Source organism: Lissotriton vulgaris, chromosome 12 (assembly GCF_964263255.1).
Source record: "Lissotriton vulgaris chromosome 12, aLisVul1.2, whole genome shotgun sequence".
Classification (NCBI taxonomy): Eukaryota; Metazoa; Chordata; class Amphibia; order Caudata; family Salamandridae; genus Lissotriton; species Lissotriton vulgaris.
In genome coordinates this window covers 404,195,058-404,209,396 of record NC_141700.1, presented here as the reverse complement: position 1 = coordinate 404,209,396, position 14,339 = coordinate 404,195,058, and the positions used below count along the sequence as shown (strand labels likewise).

General features: G+C 42.1%; 1 protein-coding gene across 1 annotated transcript in view; it reads left to right on the top strand.

The window, feature by feature from the left end:
• Positions 1 to 14,339, top strand: part of TOX3 (TOX high mobility group box family member 3) — a 198,655-nt gene that overhangs the window by 169,153 nt on the left and 15,163 nt on the right. The window contains exons 5-6 of the mRNA XM_086945173.1: positions 6,009 to 6,278; positions 9,752 to 9,979. Of these exons, the coding sequence (XP_086801299.1) occupies positions 6,009 to 6,278; positions 9,752 to 9,979 (498 nt within the window). The remainder of the gene's footprint in view (positions 1 to 6,008; positions 6,279 to 9,751; positions 9,980 to 14,339) is intronic.

The window sequence follows — 14,339 nt, the reverse complement described above, 5'->3', positions numbered from 1 at the left end:
GTTGGCGGGACTGTACTAATATACTTGTCTAAAGTTACCCGTTTTCCTCGCAGAGGGGTGTCTAAGAAGGAGGTTTGTAGAGAAGGTGACACAATGTTAGTTACCTAAACGTTTGATTAATAGATTTAGGAGTATTCTCCGTGGGTATCATTGATGTTGAACAGCTTTATTAAAATGAATGTGCCTGTACATACTGGATGAGTGTAGGAAGTCCATTATTGGAAAAAGAAACTGTGGTTAACATGCTAGCTGCACAAATGGACGACCAGGAGTTGTGAAGGAGAGCAAATGAGATCTATAAATGAAGACATGTAACTTGTAGTGTCATATTTCATTGTTATATAGTCAGTGTTTTTTCCAGTAATGGAGGTGTGCATATACAAATTCAAATGTCTAAAATATTAACATATATAATTTCATGGAAAATGGTGTGTGAATATAATATTCAAAATGTTTATGCCATTAACATTTTGAATCAGAATGACAAACAAAAGCATTGGGAAAAGTTGGATGAATTCTTTTGCTTATATTGTATAGGGTTAATGTTGATCATCTGAATGGAAGTGGACTTGTGCCCAACTGTACTGTTGTCTAGATCCCGAATACTGATACTACCTTTAGTTGATCAATGGAACAAAAGGTCTGCACTGGTGTATGAGTAGAGAGCTACTAGATTGAGGCATGTGGTTGTCCCAAAAAATACAGAAAAGGTTGTCTCCTATCAGCGGACTGAAGGGAGAATCATCATTCGGCAGAGGCACAACGACACAGCTAATTTAGAGATCGAAATTTGCATGTATAGGTGGCAACATATTGATACAGGCTGGGTGGGTGACACCTGCTTGTGTACCTGAATGAGCGGCAAAAAGGGGGCAGTGAGGAAGTTTTGGGAATTTGTCGCACCTTGTTGCAATGTTAATGTACACTCTTATTAGTAAAAGCAATAGAATGCGTTAAAAAAAAAAGAAAAAGCAGCAGAACCCCAAGATAAAACTTGAAAGACCAAGACCCTAAATTACACTTGGTGCCTGAAAACTGACTAAAAGAAGGGGAGGTGGAGGTCCCAATGATTGTCTTCTGCCAGACAGGCTGTGTGAGGATGGGAAGTTCTGCAAGAACTTCTGCCTTTGACAAGGACTGGGAATAAGGCCTTTGAGTTTCTCTGTTGGGTGAGGGGACATCATTCAGGGGAACCAAGGCCACCTACTCCTGTATACCATGAGAGGGCTGCCATAAATATACCCGTGTAATCATTGCAATGGGGTAAGTGCAGAAACTTGCGCGGCACTGTTGTGGTGACCACCGTGTGCCAGAAGAGGTTGCAATGGGAAATACTGCCTTGCAGAGAAGGGCCAAAGCTTGTGCAACACAATAGCTTCAACCCCATATGCCAGGAGGGGTCACCATGGTAAGGTCTGCTGTGCCGTAAAGGCTGAAACCTTGTGTGGCTGTGGCGCAGACACCCCGTATGCCAGGAGGGGCTTCAGGGATAATTGTACCATGTGCTTCAGGTAGGAGCCTGCAAATTTTGAGCAGTAGTGACTTAAATCACCAGGAGCGATGAGGACTACATCTGACCTGACCCCATAGATCGAATGAGGATGCAGTGGAAGCATCGCCACCTCAGTGGGATAGAGATCAGGAGCATTGGAATCAGTCCCCCCTTTATTTAGGAGTGTGGACATTTTCCCTGCAGAAGGAGCATGGAATCAGCTCGGATCACTGCAGGAGCAAACAGCGTAAGCTCGGACCAGAACTTGTGCCTCCCCAGTGCTCTTGCGATGCTCGAACAGCTGACTCACCTTAGCATGATCGCAGCCGTTCAGAGTGCCTTCACACAGGGGCACACTTAAAGACGCTTAATGCTACCTCTCTGCCAGAGCAAGTAAGACGTGTTACTGGCCTACCACTCCCCAGGGGACATGCTGCTAAAAGTGATGCGACCTTGAGACACTTTTGACTGTAATCGAAGAGTCAGCATGGACCCTTGAGTTAAGGACTACTAGTGAGCATTCCCTGGATGTGGCCAACAGTGAATGTTAATGAACCATGATCACATTACCAGAAGGGGTGGGACAGGGACATGCCAATGAAACACTAGAGCCTCAACCTCAAGGGGAAAAATGGGTGTTGTCTGTGAATGCTCTAACTTTCCACTGAATGAGTAGAATTAGAAATAAAATACATATTTGTTCATGAAATTATTTGACTGGACATTGATTTATTACTGCTGCTGCATGCTGTTTGAGGTTTGAGCCATATTCACTAAACTCTATCCACAACTTTCCCCCACCCCCGAGATAGCTTAGACTGCTCTTTCAAGTGCAGAAAGGGGTACTCGTCCTAGTTGCTCAGGATCCAAATTGGGCAGGACTGTGGACATCCGGAGTAAAAGGCCTCAACCACCGCGATTGGGCCCCGTAGACCCTGTATACCCCTTGCCCTCTGAAAGAGTTTCTGGCTAGAACAGCATTTTTCTAAGCTCAAGAAACATTTTCTACTTGGAGTGTATAGCATGATGATAAAGTATTTTTAACTTGTTCGGGTGAAGGCTGATTAGGGGCTAATTGGTAGAGCTCACCTAGTATGCATCTCCTATTATCAAGCAATGTAATCATAATAACAGAATAGTGCTGTCTTAATATCAGTGAGTAGAGATATCCTAACATTCCATCTGCGTTATACAGACCTGGACAAGTACATAAAGTAAAATCCTTGTCAAGCAGATGATATAAAGAGTATGCAAGTTCGTTTATCCATGCATTAATGTCCTACATCTAGATACTGTCAGTTGCCTCTTTTGAATGAAATGCCTTGCTAGGTTGCATAGCAGAAACTTTAATTATTAGAAAAAATCTCATACATATATCAGACTCTTACACCCCATGTGAAAATAGCTCGGGGGGTGGCGGCTGTTATGCCTTCAGTGCTTATGATTCCTCACCATAAAGATACTAAGGTCAGCTTCCAAAAGACACCGGTTTAAATGCTATGAAAATAGAAAGTGGACTAGCTGCCAGATGCCCATAATACTAGCCCCTACATGCAGAATTATGGCTGCTATATAGGAATGGAAATATTTGTACTCTATATAAATGAAATCCTTGGGTCAGACATTGAAGGCAGCCATCACATGATGCACAGTTGGACAATGAATGCATGATTTAGCATAACAGCCACACAATGCACTCATGTTACACCATGCAATCGGAAAGAATGCAGGTAACAGCATGTAGAGAAGACAAGTCGTAAGCCAATAAGAGCTCCTACTGGTGCCTGCCTCCTTCAGCTTGTGCATGATCATGGAGACTTTAAAAATACAATAAAAAAGAGATGCTCCCTCTTTATGGCAGAGCCAGCCTAGTGGTAATCGAGCATGTTTCACCTGCTACATTCAGCTTGCTTGTGACAGTGTGAAGACCTAACTTTTTCATTAGTCATTGCTTTAAAAAAAAAGCTATGATAATAGTGTACTCTTGATATAAAATAGTGCCTCAAGCACTGCAATACTAATACTCCATAGAAGGTGGAATGATATACCAAACAGACAATAGAGTGCACGAAGTGAGAATGTAACCCTTTTAGCTGACCAACCCCCACCTTTTGTATGTTAATGAGGGTTTACAGTCCCTATTTTGGCCATTTACACATGTGAAACTGACCAAAAGGACTCCCTGCTTATCGCCGCTGACTTAGTATAAAACGCACCTTTCTACTATCCTCCTCGTTCCAACCAACAAAAATAACAAATATCTGGCTCAGCCATGCCAGAAGTATTTCCGTCTGACTGCACATAACATTCTGGAGGCCTATCTGTTAATTCTAGATCATTGTACCGGAGTGTATAGTACAGCCAACCTGTTTTACTTGCAGGCACTGTCAACAAGAGAGCATTTCATGCCTTTTAACTGAAAGGTGCCCCAGCTTCCCGGGTGGCCATTTGCTAATGAAGCTTGGATCCTTCCACCCAGACTAGAAGCAGAATGGCAAGTTTAAGCATGTTCATTCCCCAACCAAGGTGCACAGTATGTCTTGCAAATAAAAAGTGTGTTTATGATGTATTTTGTTGTCTTTGCGTTTTAAAGTTGTTCATTTATGATTTTGGAGGTTTCATACAACACATTTACATTTTAATTTTGTCATGTGGGAGAGCGAGGGGGCATGCATCTATTTCACACGAGCCTCTCTTTATCTTCAACTGTTTCCTTGTAAAACACAGTGACAGCACTAAGGTGTTGTGGACATTGTAGAATGATGCATAAGTAATTCTTTCTGTACTAAATAGCTATAATTCACACAAAATACCATAAGGTCTGTATAAAGGTCTCCGCACATTTAAAAATACTTGCACAGTTCTTTGGAATCTATATTTTTAGCTAAATGTAGACCCCTTTATTAGAGAAAGTAACACATATTAGGTTCTTAAATAGACCACCTTTTTCAGAGTTAAATCTCTTTAATTGCTTGAGCTTATTAAAGTTTAACAGTTCAACATTTTTTGTATATTATATGGGAAGAAGTGTAATACAAGAAAGCATGTTTCACTTTATTACATCACTTCCTTGCTCTCAGTGCGAGTATCAAAAGCAATATAGTTTAGAAGCAGCCAGTCCTGTTTCCATACTCATTTGTTTTAAGGGCTCGGACCTAGCGTAACACTGCGTCAGCAGTCTGGGCGTGGCCCAGAGTTCCTTTTCTCGGCGTTCTGGTTTAATTTACCACCGAGAACCTCTTGCAGGTTGTCTGCATGCTTATATAACCTGTAAGGTGCTTGAAATACTTAAGGTGTTTATGCCATATATGCAGCCTATTCTCTCTTAAGTCGCCAGAAGTCTTCTTTTTTATTTGTTTTATCATTCGTGTTAAAAGTTTTCGAAACTGAAGCAGTCACCATTTGCTCAGGTGAAATCAAGATGTTCACTGTGAAACCTCTTGACTGGCTTTAGCGAAACAACCAAACATGTATGGAGCTGCTACTTCTTGCACGTTGGGGTACCAGAACCGAATCTTCCAAATGGGCTTTCACTTGGGATCAGTGGTTTCACTGTCAACATCTCCCATTTAAACTCAGCAACTTAAGATCACATGTTCTAACAGTGTATTAAATCTAATCAATCAACTGGACCCTCCTGATTGTAAACACAACTCACTAGAATGCATCAGCCATCACACAATACAAACTTCTCTATCCTAACCAACGTCACATGCATGCCTCCATTTTGCAATCTCCAAAATCACAGACTTGATCTTGCAAATGCAGCAAACAATATCTGATCTCCATTTACATTGTACATCATTCTAAATCTTTATAAATAAGACATGCAATGCTCTTACTACACATTTCTGTTGATGCTATGTAATGGTTATCCTATATGGAGAAATTGTTAGGTGATGATATCAACAGAAATAAATATATAAAAATATATGACCAACATAATTCACTTTTTAATTTGTATATACCTTCTTATCTTTGATCTCAATTCATCTTCACTTTTTAAGAAGGTTCCTCCATTTGTATTGTCCTGATAAAGTTTTCCAGTCTCCCTTTAGTGTTGTAAATTCCTCAGCTCAAGCACATATCGTACAGGTCATCTGGTTTTCTCTTGTATTACTAAAGATTTGGTTTCTCTACCTGTAGTGCACATTAGTAATTGCTATTCCTTGGAAAAGCTGCCATCAGGGAACCTGAATCTGCCTAAATATTACCTTATGTACTATGATGACATTTCTCGGAGCATGCTATTTAATATTTAACACAATGCTTCATTATTTTCTTAAAGTGGGACAATCAGTTAAGTATTTAAAGCTTCTACAATAAATGTTGGTTTAAGATATTGTTGCAAAGTCTCAATTGTGTTCACATAACATTCTTCTAATCCCCTTCCTAATATGTATTTAAGAATGCTTTGATATCGAATCCCTTTGGTTTTGTGTGCTCACTTTCAAAAAGATAACCCATATCTTCAAGTAGTACATTTTCATTTAACATTTTAACCTTTTTATTTTAGGATCACCGACAGACGCAAATTTCACAATATCGTCAAGATCAGGCCTTGATAATGAGGTCTATCATCCAAATGACTGACGCTGCTCATGCAGGAATGATGTCACCAAGTCAGCTAACTACCATAAATCAATCTCAGTTGAGTGCACAGTTAGGATTAAATTTAGGAGGATCAAGCGTACCTCATACCTCTCCATCACCTCCTGCTAGCAAGTCTGCAACACCTTCTCCATCCAGTTCAATTAATGAAGAGGATGCAGAGGAATCTAACCGGGTAGGTTAAACCATGGCACAATCTCTGTAGAGTGATGAACAGTCATAAAACAATGTAATGTTAGAGTGGGTACTTCATCTGGTCACAGCAATGTACGACTTGTGTGATTATATATTTTAAATGATAGTATTTTATTCATTTTCATTGACAGATCATCCTGGTAATGCATTCCACATTGCTCTCAAGGTACATGAATAAAGTAATGTAGTGCATTTTGTTGTACAAATTGTAAGAATGCCTCTTAATATTGCAATATTGCTATTAACACGTCAGTCATTTCTGTAAATGGTCCTTAAATAGTTATTGTGTCTTTAGATCTGTACATATGAGTGACCAGTAATCTTGTTTTTTTCTAATAGAGTTCCAGTTTCTGCATCTAAATCAATGATTTTTTTTATTGAGAAGGTAGAGAAAATAAGAACAAATGTCACACATACATACACGTATTGATCAACAGCTTATCCAAAGCATTAATTAAAGGACTGAGCTTGGTCATATGACTCAGCATGTTATGCCTTCCATTCATATATGATTAGTTACATCATTACATTTAAAGCATATTAACCTATTTGTTAAAAGGGGCCCAGTAGACCACCCCTTATCCCATTTCTGGTATAGCTTTCTAGCTTCTATATAATTTTATTTTCATTACTTGGTATGCATCCTAGCCAACATGTATTCAGGACTGAGGGATTTCGAATCTATCCAATATTTGACAGTAACAGATCAGGCAGCCACTATTGAAATACAACATAACCCAATAAGCGTCTGTTAGATACATCCATCATCAAAGCCAGGCATCATAATAAAAATAAAAATTAATAGCTGTTTGTAATATGCAACTTACTTTACAAGCTATAGCAGACCAGCATTTATCTGACTAATGTAGCAAATGCGTGCAAATCATCTGCATCCATTTTGCTGCTCCTAGAGCAGTTACAATAATGTTTTCAATTACATTTATACAGCATGATATGCACATAATGCAGCACCTATACAGTTTGAAACTGTTAATTGGCTTTAAATCATAACATATGTTCTGTCAAGATGTCCACTGATAGCGTCAAATTTAGGTTTCTGTGATCGAGTGGAAAGATGCACTTAACTGTCAACCATGGATTCAACGATTTAAGTCTGTATATTATTCATACTGACACATTTTTGCCACTTTTGCTATAAAATGTATCCTATCCATATTCAGATCATTACTATTGATCTTCTGCGAAGAATCTTATTTGTAGAAGTTTTTTTTTAAACTTCGTATTTAAAGCAAATTAGGTTTGAATATTACTAAAATTGCAGAATGTACCTTTGTGAAACAACTTTCACAGAGAATGTGAGGCCATGTTACTACCGAACACAGTTTAGCATGTTAAAGAACATTTCTTGTAAAGATTATTCTTGACCAAGTTGTTTATATCTGCATATTCTAGAGATTTGAACACTTTTTCACCAGGTCTACCATATGTACAATTCTGTCTTCACTACCTTACAATTTACTTGTTTCGTAGTAATTGGGATTGAACAACATGACCTGTAACCCTGAAACCTGAGGCTCCAAATATAGGGGGTCATTAGGATCGCGGACGGACTTGAGTTCGTCCGCGACCCCTGAGTAGGAGGGAACGTCCGCATGGGCTGCGGCGTTCCCTCTGTGCAGATTAGGATGTGACCGCCAGGGTGGAGGTCACATGCTCTATTTTTAACATTTCGGCGGGTGGAGCTTCAAGCTGCACCCGCAGCAATGTTAAAAATGCACGCATTGCATTTGTATGTAGAAGTGGCAGGCACCGCGTGGTGCCTGCCGCTTACTGCATACAAATGCAGGGGGGTACCATAGGTACCCCCCATGTGCACCCCCCACCCCCCCTTCACCTAGGGGGCCCGCAACGGGCCCCCGCAGTGAAGTTACACATGCTTTTCCACGGCGGAAAAGCCGCCACGGAAAAGCATGTTTCCAAGCACATCCTAATCTGGCTGACGGTGTCTGAGAGACACTGTCACCATATTAGTGCTTTTCCGCCACGGTTGTAAGGCAACCACGGAGGAAAAGCTGCGGACGGAAACCAGGGACCCACCAGCCATCCTAATGTGGCGGTGGGTCTTGCTGGGTCCGCAGAGGATTTTCCGCATCCTCCAGGCCTGTGGTGGCTTCCGCCGGCCAGGAGGATGCGGAAAATCCTCCATCCTAATCAGCCCCATAGTTGCTCTATGGTTGGGCAACTACCTTCAGATGATGAGGTAATGAGGGTAGATTTTTATTTTTCACTACTGTCCAAAAGTATAAATGGGAATTGGGAAATGACAGCCGCCTTTTAAGATGGACAAATTCAGGAATTTTACAGCTTGGAGAGCTCTTTCATAGCCCTATATAAAGCTACTAATATTGGAGTGAAGATGGCATAAAGAATTTGAAACAAATAATGGAATAGAACAGAAGAGGTATAAAAATTATTAAAAAATAACCATTCTAATGATATTAAATCTACTGATCCGTGAAATCAGTACTTTCTCCCAGTTATACATGAATAATAAAAGTGAAGTATAGAAATAATTAAAAGTAATGTACTACTATTTAATAAAATGTATTCTATTTATTAATGCAAAATATGTATTAAAATATTTAATAATACATTTAAAAGTATGGCCTGCTTAATATACATTTTTAACATGATACTGTAGTTATATATTTTTAACCGTTTCATGTACATTTTTACCTGTTAAATTGTAGTTATTTATATTTGTGCCTATGTAAATGATTTTAGTTTAATTTAGCATTATTTCCCACTGCGTTTTAGTTTAAGTTCTTAACACCATTGATTTCTATGGAAGGGTATTGTAGTGCCCGTGGTTGACCATGTGTCGTCTTTACAGGTTTCATCTCTAAGATGGAGTAATTTACTGCTGATGTGGGTCCCTTTTTGACTGTAGATACTTTAAAAGTGCAGGTTGTGAATAGGCATACTCTTTTGTGGGGGGATAGACATCCCTCCCTAAACTCCTCCCTTAATCTCTCCTCAGTCCTTCCTATTTCCCTCCCTTTCAGTGGTAAATATTCCCCATTTGCCAGCCACTCCTTTCTGTCACTTCCAGAATTACTAATAAAATGTATACTTAAGTGTATGGAGACACCGCATTAAAAGGAACTGTATTAGTAGGGCTAATGGTATGATGCATTCCACAACATCTTTTGACCGTTTTGTGTCACTATTTTTTCTCACATTTGTTAGGTATGAATCCAATTGTTTCCACATTGTAGAACATCATTTACCCCAATTTTGCCTCTTTAATAACTAAATGAAGGAATGCATCTCTAGCCCATCTAGCAACCAACAAGTAACGCTTCTCAGGACTCACTTTTCCAATTTAATTGTTTTTTTTTTTTAGGTTGTTGAAAAAGCAGAGTCCAAGCAATGAATATTTCTGAAAACGTGTTTTGGTAAGCTTAGTCAACCTGTTTGCTTTCCTTCTAGGGAATTGCTGAAAAAAGAGCTGCTCCAGATTCCGGCAAGAAGCCAAAAACTCCAAAGAAGAAGAAAAAGAAAGATCCCAATGAGCCGCAGAAGCCCGTATCAGCATATGCGCTGTTCTTCAGAGACACACAAGCGGCCATTAAAGGGCAGAATCCTAATGCTACCTTCGGAGAGGTTTCCAAAATAGTTGCATCTATGTGGGATGGTCTGGGAGAGGAACAAAAACAGGTACCTAAAAGAAACGTATGACAAACTTTTTTGATACAATTAGATTTTGTGCCTTTGCCAAATACACATGGGTTGTAGCGTGCACCTCAAGATGAATAAAGCAGTACGTTAATTAGTTTATATGCTGATAGGTAATAGTCAGTTATTAAAGCACTTGATTAAACCTCAGTTTATATGAAATTGAATTAACCCAATAACATGTAGCTGCTATTGAAGCAGCAGGTATGTAGGATTAATGCTTTCATTATTTATGGTATCAGACCTGCCAACTCACATGGTGCCGCCATCTGTTACTTTATTATTTATTTGATTTATTTTAAGGTTTTATAGTGCGCAAACCCGACCCGTGACTGTATCAGAGCGCTTTACAGGTTTGAGGGTGGTATACAAAGCGTTAGGAAGGGAGGGAACAATTGGGTAAGATGGGGGATACACTATACAAGAATTATACAATTTTTAAAGCACTCTTTGCATGGTACCCAGTGATCACAGAAGTATACAGGAAGTGAACTCAGAAATGCCCTGGAAATGCCTACACAGTTGGGTTTTTATTTGTAGATTACCTGCACTATTGTGGTAAATTTTAGATTTGTCCCCCTCTTCAGTAAATGTGATGGAGCCACGGACGGCTTTTGTTGTGGAGGGCAGTTGTGGCAGGTCGGATATGCAGGCGCTGCAATTGCTCTAAAATTCACTTGCTCTCTATGTCCACCCCCACTCCATAGCACATGTGTGGGAAAGTGCCTCTTTTGACATAGTTAGCCCCCAATTTTTGCTTGATGCCTGATAGGATTTCAAACTGTAAGTGCACTGTATCCTTGAAAACCAGGTTCCCATTGCCAAATCTCGTTCCCAAATCTGTATCCTGATTGGAACAATTCCAGCAACCCCTATAAATCCCTAGTAAATGCGACCCCTAGGACCTAGGGCATTCGGACTGAAGAGATCCTCTGGGGCTGCAGGACCAACTGTGCCCCCCCCCCCCGACCCCTCACCAAGACTATGCAAATTGCCATTTCAGGATGCAGGTCTTGGTGCAGATAAAATCAACGAGTCAACATGGCAAACTGCCCTGAGTGCGACGATCCCATACACTGCACAAAGTATAGGTACGTCACCCCTACTGCAGGCCTGCACTATATCCCATGTGTGGACATATCTGCATGAGCAGATGTGACCCTGCAATATCTGAAATTGTAAGTGCAAAGGGAAGCCATAGAGAGTACACGGGCCGTATACTTGTTATTACGTGTTTCCTAGCTCCATGATGGATTAACTGTACCCATGGCAGGAATATAACCTATCAGAGCTTGGGCAGTGACCCTTCCCACAGGAAGTTTTCACTTACAGGGTGTAGGCACTCTTAAAGGTAGGTAGCCCATTGGCTACTACTTGTCTCACCATTTAATGACCCTAAACTTTGCATTTAGGTGCATCATTGGATCTTGAACCTTATATTTGATGGACCCAAAGAAGAAACGGGCCAAGATGAACTTCTGCCAGAGAACTGAAGCCCTCCTCCGGAGGAATTGGCGTCAAACCCTGCCTGCTGCCTTAAGGACTCGACCATTCTAGTGTGCTGCCTCGCCTTGCCACTGTATTGACTCCAAGAACCCCGGAGCACCTCCCATATTTGACAAATTGTCAAAGAGCCTCCTTTGGAGCCTCCTTTAGAGCAGAGGCCCTTCTCCCCTGTAGCAGCAGGTACTGAAACATGACTTGCTACTCCCCGTTAACTTTGATGCAGCACCCAGACCAAAAGAGGTACACCAGCTCCAAATGGTCAGATCTGTCCCCCCATCAAGTTGGGAGGACACCAGGATCTACCAGAGCCGTACAGCACCAATACCTAGACTACCAGAAACACTGCAACCTGCACTGAGACGAAGAGTCCACTCCGACTCCAACTGCCCAGGAAGCATGCACCCATTGAGGTACGTCTAAACCCCTCAGACCCACTTAGTGAGTGGCCCAGCTGTCCCAAAATCACTTCAAGCTGCCTGCTCCGGACTGCAAGAACATCTTGAGACAGGCTTGCCTGGCTCACCTCTCTGGTCTGCACCCGGCCCGACCGGCCCCGGTAACGGTTATCCAGCTGTGCTGTCTTGGTACTGAGACCCTTGCAACCTGCTCTCTTGAGTGGGGCCCCTGGGACTTGTCCAGGGCATTTTCAAGTGGCCCCCTCCCACTGTAGCACTCCAGCTACAAACAACCTCAGCACCCTGCTTCCACTTGAATCCAGGACTTTCCCAAGAATCCGCTGGTGGTAAATTGGACCTGGCCATGCTAACTAATGAGATCCGAGAGATGAACCTTGAAAGTAGACTGTATAATTCTATATGCATTTTTGGCTTTTTCTTCATTGATTTCAATGGTGTGTAATTGCTCACAAATGTGATTGATTTTCTGAACTCTAAAAATTCATAACTTTAATAGTACTTATTGTAGAACGAAGTTCATGGTCTGAAAAATGATATAAAAAGTGATATTATTCTAGCAAATTGGTCTTGGATTTATTCTGGAGTGTGTTTCTTCCGGTACAACAAATGCTCACCCACACTAGCCCAAATAGAGTGTTAGTATTACCTACTTTTGTCTTTGTAAAATAATAAGTAATTCACTGCACTCTCTGCACAGTATACTTCGGTTTAGTACATTATATAGAGAGCCAGCTCCCTACAGCATTCTATTCCTACTCTTTCATATCACACAGTGGAAATTATTGCCGGGTCTGTGGTAGTGTAGCACATATGACCTCTGGTATGAAAAACCCCACCTGACTTTTAAGATTACACCTTGCCCAATGGGAATATTCTCAATGGTAGCAATCAATGCTTCTTTTCAATAATGCTCTACTAAATGGATCATAAAGAGGGCTCCCAGTTTTCTGTGATTTTTACCGATAAATACAGACAAAGTATTTTCCGGTCTGTATTTATTTTTAAATGCAGAAAAATACTGAAAATTGGCCTTCTTTGGATATTTTTTTCTACTGTCAATAATAAGTGCCAGGTCAGTAGATGTACAGATTGCGAGGTAGGGGAAATTTAAGTGCAGATCTACAGTTATTTATGCTATTATAAAATAACACTATTGCACTGTATACTGCTGAAATCTTTCGGACATTCAAATCCGAATATACATTTTATTAGTTAAATGTGGAAGGGTGGGGTGTGGCAAGTCGCCTATGTGAGGGGAAGCGGACTACAGGGCTCCATTCGTGGCTTTCCCCCGCCCGCAATGATCCTGATGTCCTAAGAAGGCCCCTTACTGCGCAACTAGTGGTGAAGCACTGGTGCCGCCGCTGTGAGGGTGACGGTCCCTCTGCTGCGGCGAAAACGCTGATTATATTCCTGACAGCTCCGGGTGCAGGGCGATCAAGATGCCGGCTGGGCCCTGACTGGGCGGTCTTCCCAGTGAGAACTGAGGCTCGCTGTGAGCACTGCCTAGCAGAGGTGAAACCTGTTGGCTGGGGTCCGACATTGGTGAGAAATGAGCCCCGTTATACTGGCAGAGCGGAGCGAGCTCCTCTGAGCTTGGAGACCCACCACCTCCACAAAATGGCAGCCGCGGACGGCAATGCTGAGACCTGATGCGGTGGCAGTGAGAGGCAGCTTGCGAAGGTACGACGTGAAAGTGACAGCTGTGGAATGAACCGCTTTCATCTACCGGCCTGAAGGGAGCTGGGGTGCACACCCAGAGTGCTGTGCTGAGCTACTGGGGAGACGGTGGGGGGCGCTGTGCTGGACATGTGCTGTGAGGAACTTTGAACAGGGGCACTGCAGGACGGAGAGCGGCTGGGAGCAAGAGGGTGAGAGCTCACTGGATTAGATTGTGAACGGATTAAGCGGTGCACGGAGGGCATCAACGCAGCGGGAAGGAGCTGCTTCGCTTAAGTGTCCCTTTGAGGCTGCCTGTGCGAGTGGTGGTCACTGCGAAGAGGTGTTTCCCCGCACCGGTGTTCCATGCCAACAGCCTGTGTGCATGGAAGAGGGCTCTGTAGTCGAAATTGACACAGACTCCTGGAGTTCCTTGCTGCCTTGCTGTCACCATGCCAGAGAACCCCCCCTCCCCCGAGTACGTACGCAGCCACTAACAATGGGGAGGGTGTCCATAAAGAAAGGGTTTACAGTGCTGCACATGGAGGACACGGGCACCACACTGCTGATGAAGAGTAGGTGGTGGCGAGGTGGAAGGATGCTGTCCCGGAGGGCCCCATTCTGGTGGATATCATGCAGGCCATCACTTCTTCGAGGGAAGCTCTGGAAACGAAGATGGATTCCATCTCAAACTGATGAAGGACGACCACCGCAAGCTCAAGGAGCGAGTGAAACTTAATGAGAAGGTCTTGGAGGGAGTC